The sequence below is a fragment of the Oncorhynchus mykiss genome, chromosome 9 (assembly GCF_013265735.2).
Source record: "Oncorhynchus mykiss isolate Arlee chromosome 9, USDA_OmykA_1.1, whole genome shotgun sequence".
NCBI classification, from domain to species: Eukaryota; Metazoa; Chordata; class Actinopteri; order Salmoniformes; family Salmonidae; genus Oncorhynchus; species Oncorhynchus mykiss.
Window position 1 is genome coordinate 64,708,859 of NC_048573.1, and position 16,674 is coordinate 64,725,532.

A 16,674-nucleotide genomic window follows, 5' to 3' on the forward strand; every position below is an offset into this window, starting at 1 on the left:
CCAGGGCTGCCCAACCCTCTTCCTGGAGGTCTACTGTCCTGTAGGTTTTCAGTCCAACCCTAATTTAGCATATCTGATTCTGCTAGTTAAGGTCTTGTTGAGCAGCTAATTAGTAGAATCAGGTGTGTTAAATTAGGGTTGGATTGAAAACACACAGGATGGTAGATCTCCAGTAAGAGGATTGGGCAGCCCTTGTCTGCTCTGTAAACTACACTGTAAATGGGATTACTGTGATTTTGACAGTAGCTTACAGGCACCTCGGTGGCATGTAAAATTCTGCATTTCATTTTACACTTACTGTAATATAAACATATAAACACAGCAAGTACTGTGTAACGACACATACTACAATACAATACAATTGACTGCATTATACTGAAAAAAAGGCAAGGCTACCATAATCGGAATGAATGAAATTGAGGGGAGGAGTTTGTATTTCACATTATTTTACTGTAATTGCGAGGGATTGGTGCAAGCAGGTTGGCTGCTAGGTAACGTGTTTACTAACATTGCAGCATATTTAAGCAATATGGCCAAAGGTGGTGTGGTGTCTGGCCAATATACTACGGCCAAGGGCTGCTCTTATGCAAGACCCAACACGGAGTGCCTGGATACAGCCCTATTTGTGTTTTGTGCTATATTGGCCATATACCACAAACCCCCAAGGTGCCTTATTGCTATTACAAACTGGTTACCAGTGTAATTAGAGCAGTAAAATAAATGTTTTGTCATGCATATGGTACATGGTCTGATATACCACGGCTGTCAGCCAATCAGCATTCAGGGCTTGAACAACCCAGTTGATAAAAATGTATATTTGGTTTATATATCACATGCACTTTTATAGACCTTAACAAAGGATTATAAACCGGTAGCGACTACAGGGCAAATGTTAAGGTTCAAGGCTTGCTGCCGCTCCAATCTTTCCCCTATACATTTTAAGTTGGTGGGCACGATAACCACATAGGAGCTAAGTTGGTACAGCATTCTCACTCACGTGTGCAACAAATATAGCCTCTGACAATGCATGTCTCAAAATATGCTATTGAGCCAGATACAACACTACCATGCTCCCACTAATGGTCAAAAGGTTGTGGGTGCCCCAAAAATACGGTATTATGTGGGGTGGGATTACAGTAGTATTCAAAATACAGCCATTATTTCCTGAACACAACATTTCCCCACAATGCACCATAATTTACAGTTTGCAGCAGTACAACATACTGCAACATAATTTCAAACAAATAGCATGTAATTGAGTTTTCCGTTGCAGTGTACATGAAGGGATTGCTCGGTGTTGTGTAGCGGACAGACAGGAGAAACAGTCATCTAGCCCATGCACGCTCAGCCATTTAGTCATTCAGTCAACAAGTTCTTACAGCCAAGAAGAGGAACGATTGTGAGCCATCTTGTTTATTCATCTTTTTATGTCAAAAAACAATGGCGGGGACACACAATTCCGTCGTTCACATGGGAAACACCAGAAAACGAGCCTATTAACATCAAGAATATAACAAGACGTACATAAAGATTATATTCAGTGCAAAAAAACTACTCTATTATCACCAGCACATTAAAAGAACACGCCTTACTTCTTAAAACCCTTGCAATTGTAGAAGGTATTATTATCACACACAGTCATGTGCGTTTTCTATAGGCAGTTTTAGTTGTTGGGGAAAATATAGATTTTCATCTAAACATAGCAGTGCCATTATTATTGAATACAAAATGAAGTAAAAGGCAAAGCTCTGTTTTAGTAGGTAGTGCCGTGGTACAATCTGAACGACAAATCGTTGACTTGGCTTTGAGCTAACTGTGTCTTCCTAAGACTCACAAATTGTCTTAAACAAGCATAGGTATATATTGGGCAAATGAAATATAATTTAATCATATAACGTTGATATAACACTATAAAAACAATATCATTTGAAATCTCTATTTAGAAATCTCTATTGCAATTTTCCCTGTTTTAGGTAGCGTCTTAACGATTTTAAACGATTGCATGTCCCTGGTAATTCTAACAAAACTATATATGAAGTAAGAACCACATATTCTTGTCTTGGCCATTCACCACAAATGACAATGAAGTATAATAAAAACAATTAAAACATGTGTTTTATATATACGCCTGCTGCTAATCAATGTTATATCCCTCAGAAGTCACACTGCTGTCATGACATTAAACATTGTTTTTAGTTACGTTTTGCTTACGATTTTAAATCACATATTCGCAAATATGTCTATTGTGAATGTGTTGTGTATTTACAAGATTAGATTGGCATTGGCCAAGGCTTGTTGGACCTTGCGTTGTCTTCCTATATGCATTTGTTTGGTTATGCTTTTGTCAGATAAACCAAACAAAACATATTCTAAAAGTAGCCTAGCCTACTCTGTTAATTAAACATGCGTTTAAAGTTAACCCATACAAAGATCACCGATGTGCTACCATTACCTTTCCCAGATGTAATATTGGCAAATGTATATTGTAAGGAAACGTCCAAAACGACAAAATAACTAATTTGTATCCCTAAAGCATCGTGATGAGGGAGAAATAGATAAATGATTATGCCAGCAATATCTGTAAGATCTTTTTTCCCTTTCCCTTGTTGACTAATAAAACCGTGTCCATAAAGTTAACGCTCTCTGCCTTCTTCTCTCCTCTCCCGTCTACTATACTCTTTTTCCTCTTTTTCTGCCATTAAACCATAAATGACCATAAAATCACTCCTTGGGATCAACTTTATTTTTCTCTTCCACTTCTTTCTCTTCCCCCTCTTCCCCGTCACCGTCCTCGTTGACCTCCTCCTCAGGCTCGGCATCAGCATCCGCCTCTCCTCTCTGTCCCGGAAACTTGTCTTTGTTGTTTTCTTTTTTCCACTTCATTCGTCGATTTTGAAACCATATCTTGACCTGCCTCTCTGTGAGACTCAGGGCATGGGACACCTCGATCCGCCGCTTGCGTGTAAGATAAGGATTGAAGAGAAACTCCTTCTCCAGCTCCAGAGTTTGGTAGCGACTGTAGGTTTGTCTTCCATTTCGCCTCCCTGGTGCTTAAATTAAATAGTAAATAAGGTTAGTAAATAAGAATGAATTTGATGGTGGCATTAACATTTCAGGATGAAAGAAAAAACAACTCTCAATTAAATACTGTAGAGTAATACTGCGATTACTTAAATAAATGCGATCATCTTCGTGCATAAGATAAAAGGACATACAATAATAGCTATGATGGTTTGTATTTGGAGTCGGTTTAGCCATTGAAATGTGCATGAGCTAGAAAGTACAACCTAACATTTACTTTTTAAATTATGTAACAGGTAACTGTGTACGCAGGCACACACACACACACACTCACTCACGCACACACAACACACACAAAACATCACACACCTCACACACATAATGGATACAAGTTCTTCTGCAGATTGTGGAGGAAAGTATATTTAGGCCTAAAAAACATCTGTCTAGTATCACATTAAAAACAATCTAAACGATCTAGTCCACAAGGTTTCATTCTAACTATTTAACATCCACTAGCCTATTAGCTTGGTTTAGGGTAAGGAAATGTGAACGGGATGAACGTAGAATAGTCATGTTAGAAGCATTAAAAAGTACCTCATATTTGTTTTAAAAGTAATTTATTGTTACTGTAATAATTTGGTCATTTTGGTCATAACATTTTTAGGGCATTCTGGTTAGTAGGTTTCTATTAGATTTAGGATGCACTTAGTTGTACTTCTGGTACTTCAAATAACCATTGTTTTAACTGGATTCCTGTTGTTTTTTTTGTCATTTCAGATTTTCTCAAGCAAAACACAATCTTTATCACCAAAACCGTCGTCAAGTTAGCCAGCATTGGTTGTTAATTATTTGGGAATTATTACATGAGAACCTGGTTGTTTGTAAGAAGGTCTTACAAATACTTGCGAGAGCTATAGATAGGCTCTAATCCACTTACTTTGGGTGAAATCTATATTTGTTGCACAAAAATGTAACAAATAAATAGATACAGCCTCCATTGCTTATTACATATTTTGCTTTTACGCACGTAGGTTATATACACACACACACACACACACACACAAACACACACACATTTATAGCTATATATGAAAAAAGAACACAAAATAATTCTAACCGTGGGGTCTCATCCAAGGAAACATAAGAGTGGGAGACGAGTTCTGATTTAAATGGCCTTGTCCTTCTCCGGGGTTAGAGCCGTTAGACGATTTACAGTCTGGGTATTGCGCGAGGCTTGGCTCTTGCTGGGTACCATAAAGCGGTTGTCTCGGAAGAGCTTCATATCCATAAAATTTCGTTGCGTCTCCATGGCAAGCCAGTGCGCAAGGGTTCTGTTGGTATGCAGGGTTGGAGATCCCCGTGGTCCCATGGTGGAAAAAATCCTGGACATGATGGGACGGCTGTTGAAAGCCCGATGCAGCTGCCCCGGGTCCGTAGACCAGCGTGTGGCTACGGGCAACGCTTTGTGGGAACCTGCAGTCGTAGTAAGTTGGCTCCAGTGATTCACAGCCTTTGTATTTGGAGAAAAGAGGGTTAACAAAATATGAGCTCATTGTTTAGTTTGCATTAAACCACAGACGAGGTTTCTTCGTTGTAGAATATCCCCTTTTGGATTGTGGCAGCCTTTTGTTTAGGTTCCCAGTCGCACACAGCGCTGACTGACAAACCGGAACTAGATGGAGAAACGCTGCCCCCTTAGACAGTCTCAGGCAGCTCTCTTGCGCTCCAACACTCTTCTCTTCGAGTCTCTCTCACTATCTCCAGTATCTTCTATTTTTCAGCCTCAAATCCGGCTCATGGTGTGTGCTTTGGATGCATTGAGGTTCAAGCTGGCTTGCTCCGCGGACAGAGTCACGAGCGTTTCTTTCTTTTTTTGTTGCTTCCCACCCAACCACCCCCACCACAATTTCCCCTCCCAACACCAATCACCCCCCCCCCCCTTAATTTTTCTACAAGCTGTCAGCGGGTACGCTACATACCCCTTAAGAGGCAACATGCGCTAACCATTCTATTAGATAGAGGAGTCCAAATTGATGCATAAGATGTGAAAATTATCAAATCAAAATATCGTTGTGGTCATATTACTCTTACACGGTGCTTACATGATACATAGAAGTACACACGTATAGCCTAACGAATAGAATAAGAAGGCTTTGTTCATAAAGTCCTCATGTGTACCCTAATGTTTTACAGTTTCTGAGCCATTCCTTATATCAACAAAGGTTTAAATTGGATGCTGTTAGCCTAGACTACCATAAATACTTAGCTTGCACAATAGCACTGCTTGCGGGCCCGCTATACTGCCTGCTATGACAGTGAAACTAAACATAGAGTCCTATATAACTTTAAAAACGAGTAGACCAGGCTTAGCATATACAACATGCGTAAGTTTACTGATAATGGCGTACAATAATAAGGCTATAATGACATCTTTAACAAAATCACAAAAATATAAAAATATCTAACCCTTGTTGTTCAACATTAACCCATGCTAACCCGTGTTCATACTTGAGATATATATAGGTCTACGCGATTTCCCATGTCTCTCGCGCACTTAAACTACAGAAGGCGGTAAAACACCGTAACGCTCAAATATAAACACTACCTGTTGTGAATACCCGACTCACTGTACTGACCCTGTTAAACCTATGAGTAGATGTAGTAAATATGCCGATTGCATTAGATGTCTCGTTATTTCTGCGTACATATTGCTGGTACAATATTTATTTCAGTTGTGTGCTCATGTGGGCTTTGTGGTGTTACTGACGATTTTTACACATGATCGTAAAATAGGAAAGGCACAGAGAAAATTTATAGACTTGTCGTACAGTCTATAAATATACTGATTGCTGGTCTTTGTTGCAATTTACCGTCGTGGAAATTTGAGCTGCTGTTATAGACATATTTCAACAACAAAAACACAGAGAATAACTATAAAAACCTCACTATACTAGGCTACTATTATAATACTGCTTCTGATGTAGGCCTATAATTGCTAATAATAACATTATTATTACAATAATTATTCTTCTAGTATTATAATATTATTATTAGGATCTAGTATTAATGTTAAAATGTGTATTAGGGTAATTGATTATTGAAGCCTTTAGTGTTATTTGTCAATACATTGAAATAAAAACGTTCTTTATTTGTTAATTTTACTGGTTTGGAGATGTTTCCTTCTTAAAGTGGTTTGATATGGAAATGTGTCATATTCTATTAAGTATATATATGGTGACTATTACACGTTTATGGTGCACGGTCCACGCCTCTCCACAGGAAAACTAGGCCACACCACTGGCGTAAAAGAAGAGACAAAGAAGTGATTTAAATTGCGCTTAACTTGAAAAGTGTGATGTTTTCAAATGTTAGTCCAAATGTTAATTGAGCATCAATGTTGGTGCACATATACAGAATCAACCTAATCGATTTGCTAGCAGTTGTTAACAGTTTACAATCATGAATAATATAATCCATAACACGTATACAAAACAGCTTTAGTGTGTTAACAAATACTAGGCTAATGTTCTACTAATGTAAAGGTCATAAAATGTGGAAATGGGACATTTAGGTAAAGGAATGTACAAATGCAAAATAGACCTATCCTAGAAATAGCCTACAATTATTAGGCTATACACACAACACAAGCGCATGAAAGGTTCAACAGGCATAATCTATGTCTCCTGTACCCAGTCCTACAAGTGAGACAGTCAATTATATCACAACATTTTTTCTTAAAAATGTGATGAACGACCGAAGCAGCATTTCTTTCATCAGTAGACCTACAGACATACGCCTAGCCTTCTCCCTGTTTTTGCATCACGCAAATCCACAGCACGGAGGCACTAGCGGTACAGGCCCAAAGAGTCGGTCAACAGCGTCATCTAGTGTTAAGGTCGATCACCAACATTCAACTGCACCATGCATGGTTTTATCAAACCCACATATATTACACGAGGGGGAAAATGCAGTAGACGGCATAACAAATGTGTTGAATATGTATTTCACGATCCGTCAAATAAACTATATTAGTAGGCTTCCTACGTTTAGCGTCTGTTTTTATTTCAGTAGACTCAGGATCTTTGTTTCTTTTCATGATACTGTCCTATGGGTTGTCTGCTAACCACTATAGTAGATACATGTACATTGTCCAATGCGAATATGCTGCTTTTGACGTTGGTTTCTTCTTGCGGTCAGATAGCCTATGTCTACTCTGACCTGCCCAGAGAGGGAGCTGCCCTTAGAGTTTGGCAAATGTAGCCTAGTAGTTAGAGCGTTGGGCCAGTAACTAAAAGGTTGCTGGATCGAATTCCCAAGCTGACAAGGTAAAAAACTGTCTTTCTGCTCCTGAACAAGGCAGTAAACCCACTGTTCCCCAATAGGCCGTCATTGTAAATAATAATTTGTTCTTAACTGACTTGCCTGGTTAAATAAAACATTTGTTTTAAAGGCAGCGGCATGTTTGCGGTGGGCCCAACAGACAAACTAGCTGCAGCAAGCCCCCTTTGAACGAGCCCAACATCACCCACCGTCCCACCATTAAAACCATAAAGTAATTTAGCCCAGACGTCTAGCCAGTTAGTCGGGTTTGCTTTGTTCGTCTGCATTTGAGACAAGCAACTGAGTTCTAGCAGAGCTGTAAACGCAGCATTTTTGTCCTGTGCGGAAATGCACTGGATTGGGCTTTGAAATTACAGCATCCTGTCCGTATTGTTCGACACCACAAAAAGGCAATTTAGGCCAAGACACAGTAAACAAATGCCAGACATGGGAATTTATTTTCACGTTAGAACATTTTAATTTCGTTACCTTTCAAATAGGTCCAATGTCTCGAAATGTGTTTCTAACTGTAATTTAGTTGAGGTAAAAACATTTTTTTTTCAAATAAGCAAGTTGACTGAAAGAAGGTTTAGGTTATAGCTTTAATCCAGGATTCCAGTCGAACGATTCTTACAGGCACTAAACTCTTCCCTTAGCTTTACACACACGTAACGCTATAGGGCCTTATTCAATTTCGAAAATGTGCCAAATTGTTAAAGGTTAAAAATATCATAGTATCTTAACCAGCAGCTGTTAGTATTCCTGCTTTGAAAAAGTATTTCATGTGACACAGATGTGATAGGTCTGTGATGACACACAGGTTTATTTGTCAAATTTGCATATGAAGTTGACAACCACATTTCGGTTGTTTGTCTGTCATTTTTATCACGAAATAAATGTATATATTTTTTCCAAGTTATGAGTAATGACGGTATCTAATTTGTTCTATAAAACATTTGACTACTAAATGTTGATTTATATGTTTTGGATGTTTACAATTAGACCTAAATGTGGTTTAAATGTGGTTGTTTGTGGATACTTGTGGTGGCCCGTGCATACGTAGTGGACTTGTAAACATATATTAATGCATTCAAATATTATTTGTGTCACAACACCATATAAAAGGAGTACACAAACGTTTCGTTAAATCATATTTAGTTACATCATTGTGGTGTTGGCCTACTCGAAGTAATCACCCATTTACGGGCGCGCGTGGTAGCCCTAAGAGTCTGCCTAGCCTGGAAATGCTAACAGAAGATTAGGAAACGTTTCATCTGCTTCCAATATTCCACTTGCGGGGAAATTGGGCTATTTAAGGTATTAGAGCTGTTTCTCTCCAGGTTAACAGCAATCTGGTGTGTGTGCATTTGTGATGACATCATTAATAAACTGGCTTGGTCTATTTGAAGCGCCTCAAATGTGTGCTCTACGTCGCAATATTTTGTTTTACATTGGTTTGCACGGGTAGTAAGATTCTATGCATATCTATTTTGTTAAGAGATTGCTTGAAAATACAGAAAACACAAGAGCCTCATGATCATTTTTATATTTGAGTAGGTCTATATCTACACTTTCTATAATGAATGGCACGTGTTGTCTATACACTCAAAATAATACGAAACGCACAAATAAGTACACCGAACGGATACGTTACCACATATACACAAGACAGACATACATTTGTTAAGAGGGCAGATGTTCTCTTTCTGTACAAAATATGCCACAACACCTGCATAACATTCACAAGAAACAAACATGTAAGGAATATTCGCACGGACGTCATAAATTATGGAGGGTAGAAATTAAAATAATTCCAGTGTTCCATTCCTTATACTTTGGGACAGTTATACATTTGTTCAAAATATGTTTAATGTTTAAAATGTTCCTTATGTAAATAAACATAGAGGCCTACAGGTATCTTCACAAGTGCAAATGTTTTCTTTCCTTAAAGGCTATTTTAAACCTGAACAAGGAAAGGTGCATGTGGAGAAACAAAAAATATTTAGCATCAAACATGGAAGGTGGGGTTAATAAAAAAACAAAAACAACATCCAACACAAAATCCAACATTAAGAAGGGGGCGTCATGTATTTTGGTTTATCTTTGTTGTTATCCATGGCAATAGTGGTTATTTTACTGTGTCTGATTCTTGTTTTTGTTCTTTGTCGTTGTTGTAACCATTCCTTTATTATTGTTCTTTGTTGCGGTCGGTTTTTTCTTTGTTCATTTTCTTCATCTTCATGCGCCGGTTCTGGAACCAGATTTTGACCTGCCTCTCCGTGAGGTTGAGGACTCTTGCCACCTCATATCGACGGTCTCTGGTTAGGTACATATTGAACAAAAACTCCTTTTCAAGTTCGAGAGTCTGGTATTTTGAATAAGGGCACCGCTTCTTCCTTGTTGAACGCGCGTGAATCCAGTTTGCAACTGGGTTATCTGAAAATCAACACATAAAAACAGATAACACATTATCAGTCAGCAATAATATCAAAGTTGAAGCTATGACGCATGATAAGGCCTTGTACTTTTGGGTCTCCAAAAGCTATGCTAGATCTCAGAGGTAGTGGTGGTCCCTCAAATGTATTAGTAAATATAATGTTGTAGGAAACAAACGTCAAATGTATCTTTTAACGTTAGAACATTTAGTGTTGCTCTTCCAGCTTTTCCCTTTCTTGGACTTCTGAGAAATGCCGTCGTAAAATACTCAATGCCTATTCGCTTTATAGGCCCATAAAAACGGCCTGTATTTCAAGCCTTACATCCAGTGAAAGTCCCTCGAATATGTTGCAAAAATTCCTCAACTGTTGGAGTTATATCGACATTCGGTTTGGAATGGAAAAAGATTATGTAGGATGACAACAGACAACATACACTTACGCTACACCGCGTGTTCATGTGTTGCCATGCTACTGTAGTTCCTTATCAGGGTTTCTCTTTGGTGTTTTTCTAGGGAGGATCCAGTTTTACTGGATATACTTGACATAGCAACATAATATCTCTTTAAAATATAATTGTAGTTTATTTACTAGTAGACTATGGGGGATATAGTGGCATAGTCTACTAGCATCGTAAACCATAGTGGCCATACAACATGGTTTATAATGATTATTAATATTGACAGTCCCAATTCTCGGGCAAAAAAGTATTTGGCATCTAAAACAGATTTGCTGAGATGCGGCCATGTTGCATAGTCCCTCAAATTTACAACGTCCATAGGTTTTTCGAGTAGTCCCCTATTTTATAACCCGCTCGTCGTTTTATAGCCCAATCCAAATAGCGTTTGTCTCTTTACAGTCCCTCAAGGTAGCCCCCCTAGCCGAGTAGATTCAGTCGAGGAAAGAAAGGGGGATGAAATTGTGGCAGAGAGACGCTATGATCTAGCTCTAAACCAAATTAAATGAACACAGACAGAATCTCTTCCAAACTACTCACATTCCCGGTTTTGAACAAGGGGCTCGAACTTACTCGGGTCTAATTCTGGCTTCTCGTCTTTATGCTTCCCGAAAGCCAAAGGCTCGGTCTCAGGAGAATGGATGTTTGGATGGGTCTTTTCTCGGATGTCAGCGGTGGTGCAATATATATAATCCGTGTAGGTGCGTCCGTTGGAGGCGAGGCAGTCACTGGCTCGATGCTCCTGGAAGGCGTCGGGCTTCAGCCCATAGTGTCTGGCGTTGGCAGGGTAGCCTGGAAAGGACATTGCCCCCGAGATCGGCTCCAGCCATGACCGCACATACCTTGAGTCCGTTCCTAGATGAGGTTGATGGCTGTATGGATGGTAGACCACTGAGGACTGGGAGTGAACAGGGGTCCAGGATGTAGAGAAAACGGATGGTTTAGAGGCAAAGCTGCAGGAGGGATAGTCACCACACTCCGATACGAGGGACGTCGGACGAGGGCCGGTAGGGTGCGAACCAGAACCCGAGAATCGAGCCGCAATAACATCTTCGCTTTCGTGGTTTATCAAGGAATCTACATAATAATTACTTAAGGGAACCGTGGCCGACATGTCGATGCTGCCCCTCTATTTTACATGCATCCGATTATTTTTTGGAGCGTATGTGTACTTTTTTATCTACCCATAGAACAATCAAGGCAGGTAATTATTTCTCAAAGCTTCCCCGGCTGCTATTGGCTGCCGAAGCAACACGTGATTATATTTACCCCCCAAAAAATTGCACTGTGGATCAATGCGCGAGTTATCCTGGCATAGCATTGGACTAGACATGGATTATAAAATCATATTCAGATGTTTTTTCCCTGGATGCATAAGAGGTAAATTCAACAGTATTATGTTCTGACGTTGATCAAATAGCATCAAAAATGAGTAGAATATGTGAAACTAGTCGTCAAACAGGCTGGGGTTGGCTAGGTATGAAATCGTAGGCACTATTTGCTGATGTAATCAATCTCTGTCTAATGTCTCCGTAGTCCAGTTTTATGCGCGAATAGACTTAGTTCAGTAGTAAAATGGATCATTAAACTCACTCTCTAACACATTAGGCTTTGAATTATTCTGCGTTTTTCATTGTATAACCGTATTTATCTTTTAATTTGGAGAAAATATAGTTTACTTGATTTTATTTTATGAAGAGCATATATAATATTGTACATTCTATCCTACTACCATTGCAAAAAAATGTATATACAAGAGAAAAGTTTGCACAGACAACAAAGAAGCAGAATTGGGATATCCCCCCCCCCCCCCCCCCATATGATGTTTGGATAGATAGAGGAAAGAGTTACTACTGCGATGCTTGAAACTTGGCCAACTACAGCGGCTATATTCGACAAGTGGCAGTGCATGTTTTTATGTCCTTCAATAAATGTTTACGAGGACCATTTGATTGTTCATAAACGTGTCGTTAATAAAACTACAGTCGAGTTCCTAGCTTAACATAAAACCAACACTGGAACAGTGAGGACAGACAGCAACGACAGGGACTAAGGGATTTTTGTGCTGCAATGGAGATGAGATATTGGTTCAAGGAATAATCAGGCTAGAGATGTAGGCTTGCAACAAGAGGAATACATTTTCTTGTTTTGTGAGACTAATATGGCATACACTGATCTATGATCCGAGAATAAGCCTTTGTGTTGTCATATATGCCTAGAGAAGAAGTCTACGAATACTCTAATAGCGCAGATAAACATATTAATCAAATCAAATTGTATTTGTCCAGTAATTTTTTTAGCAGGTGCAGCGAAATGCTTATGTTTCTCCAACAGTGCAGTAATACTTAACAAAACAAAATGTGCATTTGTGTATTCCGAATGTGCATTTGTGTATTCCGAATGTGCATTTTCTCATCTCAGTCATGTATAGGCATATCTAAAAAATAAAATGCAAAATCACATTTTATTTGTCACATGCTTCGTAAACAACAGGTGTAGACTAACAGTGAAATACTTACTTAATTAAGGGTAATTTTCCAACCACGCAAAGTTAAAGATAACGATACAAAAAAAGCTTGATTCAGATTAACTGCGACAACGACGACGGACTTGACTCTAAGGGATAGTGGGGTGGTTAGTGGATAAGGGTTGACATTGGTGATACATGTTGCAATTCGTTGTATGCATGCTATGGTAAGACACATACTTTAATAATCAAAATATTCCATTTGAGCTTTTGCAGTCTAAACGAATAACATACAATAATGCACAATGTTGCCTCCAAAATGACAAACTAGATATAGCCTATTATCTCAAATGTAACTTTTGAATAGTAGATTGCTATTGTATTCGTCAAGGGGACTATAACGATGGCCCCTTCGACTGTATCTTATTTTTTTATTTGACAACTGCTAGTGTGAAGTCATTGCGTTGGTGACCTCCAAGATCAAGGGAGGTCATTCGTTTTTGCTTTAAACTGAATAAATGTATGCAAACTTACATCTCAAAATGTGATTATTTAATTATCTCACTAACTACTGCATCATTTGAACTTCCTGTAATTAAAACATGTATATGCTGTACAGCATCCTTAGATTTTGAAGTGTATTTCTCTTTCATGGCTCTTTGGTTCAGATTCAAGCATGAAATATGAACACCTAATAATTATGTAACCTGTAGCAGGTGTTTGTGTAGTACAGCATGGTCTTACGGTATTATGGATGGTGGTGAAGAAGGCGACTTGCAAAGTTAGGCAATGTAATTTTTAGGTTGTGTTACAACTTGTGTTTTAAATATTGTGACGAGTAATCCATATATTCTTATCAATACGATGAGACTAAATATCAAGACAGGTAAATAGAAAGTATTTTGCTCAAATTAAAAAGCATAAACCTTGAGCTCACTAACGTTGAGTATTTTCTCATACACAGTTAACATTCAGGCTCAATGAGAGCACAAGCCTATTTTAACCCTAGGGGTTACCCATTATATCAACACCATGAAATCCTAAATATAGCGTATCTATTATAGCCAAGGTAATCTTTCATTAACAAAAGTCTAAAATACATCTATCTGTCATACTGTATTTCAAACCAATGCGTAATGGACGCTCTATAATTTTCCGCATAAAAGGCAGCCGGTACTAATGAAACTAATGAACTATTCACAATAATATCTACATTTATATGTGGTTAGGATCAGATCGGTTAAATTACAGCTGGTCGGCATTTTGCAACACGTTTTGACTAAACAGATCTTCCTCATACAGCCTTGGAAAAGGGTAGGCTATTGTTTAGTGATTTAATTTATCATTTTATTAGTATAAATTACATTCATTTATTTAAACGGATACTTCGGGATTTTGGCAATGAGGCCCTTTATATACTTCCCCAGAGTCAGATGAACTCGTGATTACCACTTCCATGTCTGTGTGTCCAGTATGAAGGAAGTTTAAGAGGTAGCTTCACAATCCAATGCTAACTAGCGTTAGCGCAATGACTGGAAGTCTATGGGTATCTGCTAGCATGCTGGTAGATACCCATAGAGCCAGTAGACTATCTGCACGTATATCTAAGACACAGAGCAGTTTGAGTCTTGTTCAGTATTGTTAGCCACATATGAAATTAATCTACCAATATTAATCTTGGAATTGCCTATTGAATGGAACATTCACAGGACAAATGTAATTATATCAGGAGACAAATACTAATTTGAGCATGGTTATTCCCTTATTTTTGTCATTACTTTGCTTTCTTGTTATTTATGTTTGAATGTATTTATTGTCCTAATGATTATTGATAATAAAATAAAATATCCAATGTATGTATCCTGGTTTTCATAACATTTTGTGGATACTAGGCTTATTTCCTTTTCTGTTATTGACCATACTTTGAATTCTCTGATAACTTCAGGCTATTAGCCTATTGGCGTGTTGCCTGTGTCGTGACAGCTATTGTTATGATGCTATATGTAGGCCTACTGATAGAATAAACTACGCATAATGCAACCCCTGATTGGAAAGCCTAGTATAGAATTACTGTAGAATCACTTCAAGTACATTTCATGATATGATACGCTAGAGCAATCCATATGCTGTGCGACCCAAATGCGCTCTTTCGCACATCACCATGATCATTTTTATTTATCGTTTGTTCTGGTTAAATCAAAAGAGCCTAACTAAATTGCCAAATATGTTGTATTTTCTCCATAGCCTACTTTATCATCCCTAACAATGTTATTCTATCAAATTCCACTAATGTTGTACATGTATCTTGGACATTCAATATTAGGAAATGCTTTGAAATAATGTATTTACACTGACTGTCAACTTGTGGTTTGACATTTGTTTAGAGCAATGGCATTGGAATTCATTGTCCAAATATGGTGAATTAGTTAGGGCGAGGGCTGCAGGAGATGAAAAGGTGCCGACTGTCACCGTAGACAACAGTAGTGTCCAAAGGCACTGTCGTCTCAGTGCAGGGGTCAGACTGCAATATAATTTTAGCAGTCGGATTCCCAACTCTTCATTCAGAAATGCTACAAGAGACGCTTATTAGAAATCCATATTTTTTTTGCGCATGCATGTTTCAGTCAATCAATAACCAAAAAATAAGGCTACTGTTTACGATACATAGGCCTACTAGCTAGCCTACATAATAACGACCTTAAGTTGGTGATGTAATTTCCAATAAATACGAAGGGAAACAGTAAAAAAAAGTCCCTTTCCGCTTTGTTAGTAGGTCTACTTTGCGCACTAATATGTTTAAATAAAAAATCATCAGAATCCATAGAACCATTTTTAATTTGAAATGTGATTAGATATTGACCTACTCCTAAATAATTTGGGAATTTTTAAACGTCTTATGTAACATTATATGGATCAACGTCATTGTTGGAAACTATGATGGCAAATGTGTGGAGCTAAAATAATTCAAATCAGGAGGATAGTATACTGGCTAACTAGAATTTGAATCCACATTTTTCCATTAGTAAATTCTAGGTTTGATCTGAACCCTGCATCCATGTCGCATAACCAATTAAGATTTTTCTGAATTAATTGTGAAAATATCGTATTACAGTCATCAGTTTATTCACGTGCATTACTACATGATACATATATTTAGCCTATATGATACATATATTTGAACAAGGGACATGTTGTTGTATTGTCAAAGCTAATTTGAATTGACAAATGAATAGGCCTATACAGTTCAGAATTGTCATGTTGAACTCGTACCCTCAAACATGTATGTTGAATCACCAAGGTGTCTATTTGGAAACTATTCAGGGAACATATTGTTATTCTGATAAATAACAGAAACGTAATACCGTCCAAAAACATTCACATACAGTAAGTATATGGTTAAATTAAGGCCACTTGGAAAACAAGTGTTATAATTCATACTTTTAAGTGCTATCCTCTGGGTCCACATTGTACATTCTGTTGTATATGTTTTTTTACCCAAATAAATTAAATTCAAGGCAACAGCTAATTTAGGGAAATTACGGATGAGGTAGGTCTATGAGTTACCCCAAATACTTCAAATAGCACAATAATCTTTAGATGCTACAAAATCTGCCATAAGATTTTCCTTTTCATGACGCCCTTCATGACTAAATGGTTATAAAGCGTTATAACACGTCACTTAATTTAATTGGTTAATTAATAATAAACCCAGACCACTAGTAGAACAGCCAAGTGCTTCTTCCCGTGTCAGATCACAAAAGATAGGCAGAATGAAAGTTTAAAGGCCCAGTGCACTCAAAAACGTGATTTCCATGTATTTTACATGTATTTCCACACTATGAGGTTGGAATAATACTGTGAAATTTAGAAAATTATGCCCATGGCCTTTTAGTGTAAGTGCTGTTTGAAAAGATCATCTGGAATTTCAGTATTTTTTTGATGGGATGGAGTTTTGGCCTTCTATGGTGACATCA

The 16,674-nt window shown here is 38.0% G+C and overlaps 3 protein-coding genes across 11 annotated transcripts in view; all 3 read right to left on the reverse strand.

The window, feature by feature from the left end:
- The window catches only part of LOC110532667 (homeobox protein Hox-C10a), a 96,563-nt gene that overhangs the window by 71,262 nt on the left and 8,627 nt on the right, over positions 1 to 16,674 (reverse strand). The window lies entirely within an intron of this gene.
- On the reverse strand, positions 1,398 to 4,886 carry LOC110532670 (homeobox protein Hox-C8a). 2 transcript variants are annotated; one of them, XM_021616762.2, is made up of 2 exons: positions 4,139 to 4,886; positions 1,398 to 3,044 (listed from the first exon to the last, which is right to left on the reverse strand). In XM_021616762.2, exons 1-2 carry the CDS (start codon positions 4,572 to 4,574, stop codon positions 2,722 to 2,724), a joined length of 759 nt encoding a protein of 252 aa, XP_021472437.1. In that variant the 5' UTR covers positions 4,575 to 4,886; the 3' UTR covers positions 1,398 to 2,721. The 2 variants fall into 2 exon arrangements, with proteins under 2 accessions (XP_021472437.1, XP_021472435.1); XM_021616760.2 differs by having other exon boundaries at positions 1,398 to 3,050.
- On the reverse strand, positions 7,768 to 11,537 carry LOC110532669 (homeobox protein Hox-C9). 2 transcript variants are annotated; one of them, XM_021616759.2, is made up of 2 exons: positions 10,807 to 11,537; positions 7,768 to 9,777 (listed from the first exon to the last, which is right to left on the reverse strand). In XM_021616759.2, the coding sequence occupies exons 1-2, from the start codon at positions 11,345 to 11,347 to the stop codon at positions 9,530 to 9,532; spliced, it is 789 nt and encodes a 262-aa protein (XP_021472434.2). In that variant the 5' UTR covers positions 11,348 to 11,537; the 3' UTR covers positions 7,768 to 9,529. The 2 variants fall into 2 exon arrangements, with proteins under 2 accessions (XP_021472434.2, XP_036844583.1); XM_036988688.1 differs by having other exon boundaries at positions 10,774 to 11,469.

Bases quoted from the DNA above. Each gene is read 5' to 3' on its own strand.
- LOC110532669 (XM_036988688.1), bottom strand. From the start codon at position 11,347: ATGTCGGCCACGGTTCCCTTAAGTAATTATTATGTAGATTCCTTGATA. The intron at 9,778-10,773 runs GTGAGTAGTTTG...GTTGATTTTCAG, and splicing joins CCTTGTTCAAAACCGGGAAT to ATAACCCAGTTGCAAACTGG.
- LOC110532670 (XM_021616760.2), bottom strand. From the start codon at position 4,574: ATGAGCTCATATTTTGTTAACCCTCTTTTCTCCAAATACAAAGGCTGT. The intron at 3,051-4,138 runs GTTAGAATTATT...ATTTAATTTAAG, and splicing joins TCCTTGGATGAGACCCCACG to CACCAGGGAGGCGAAATGGA.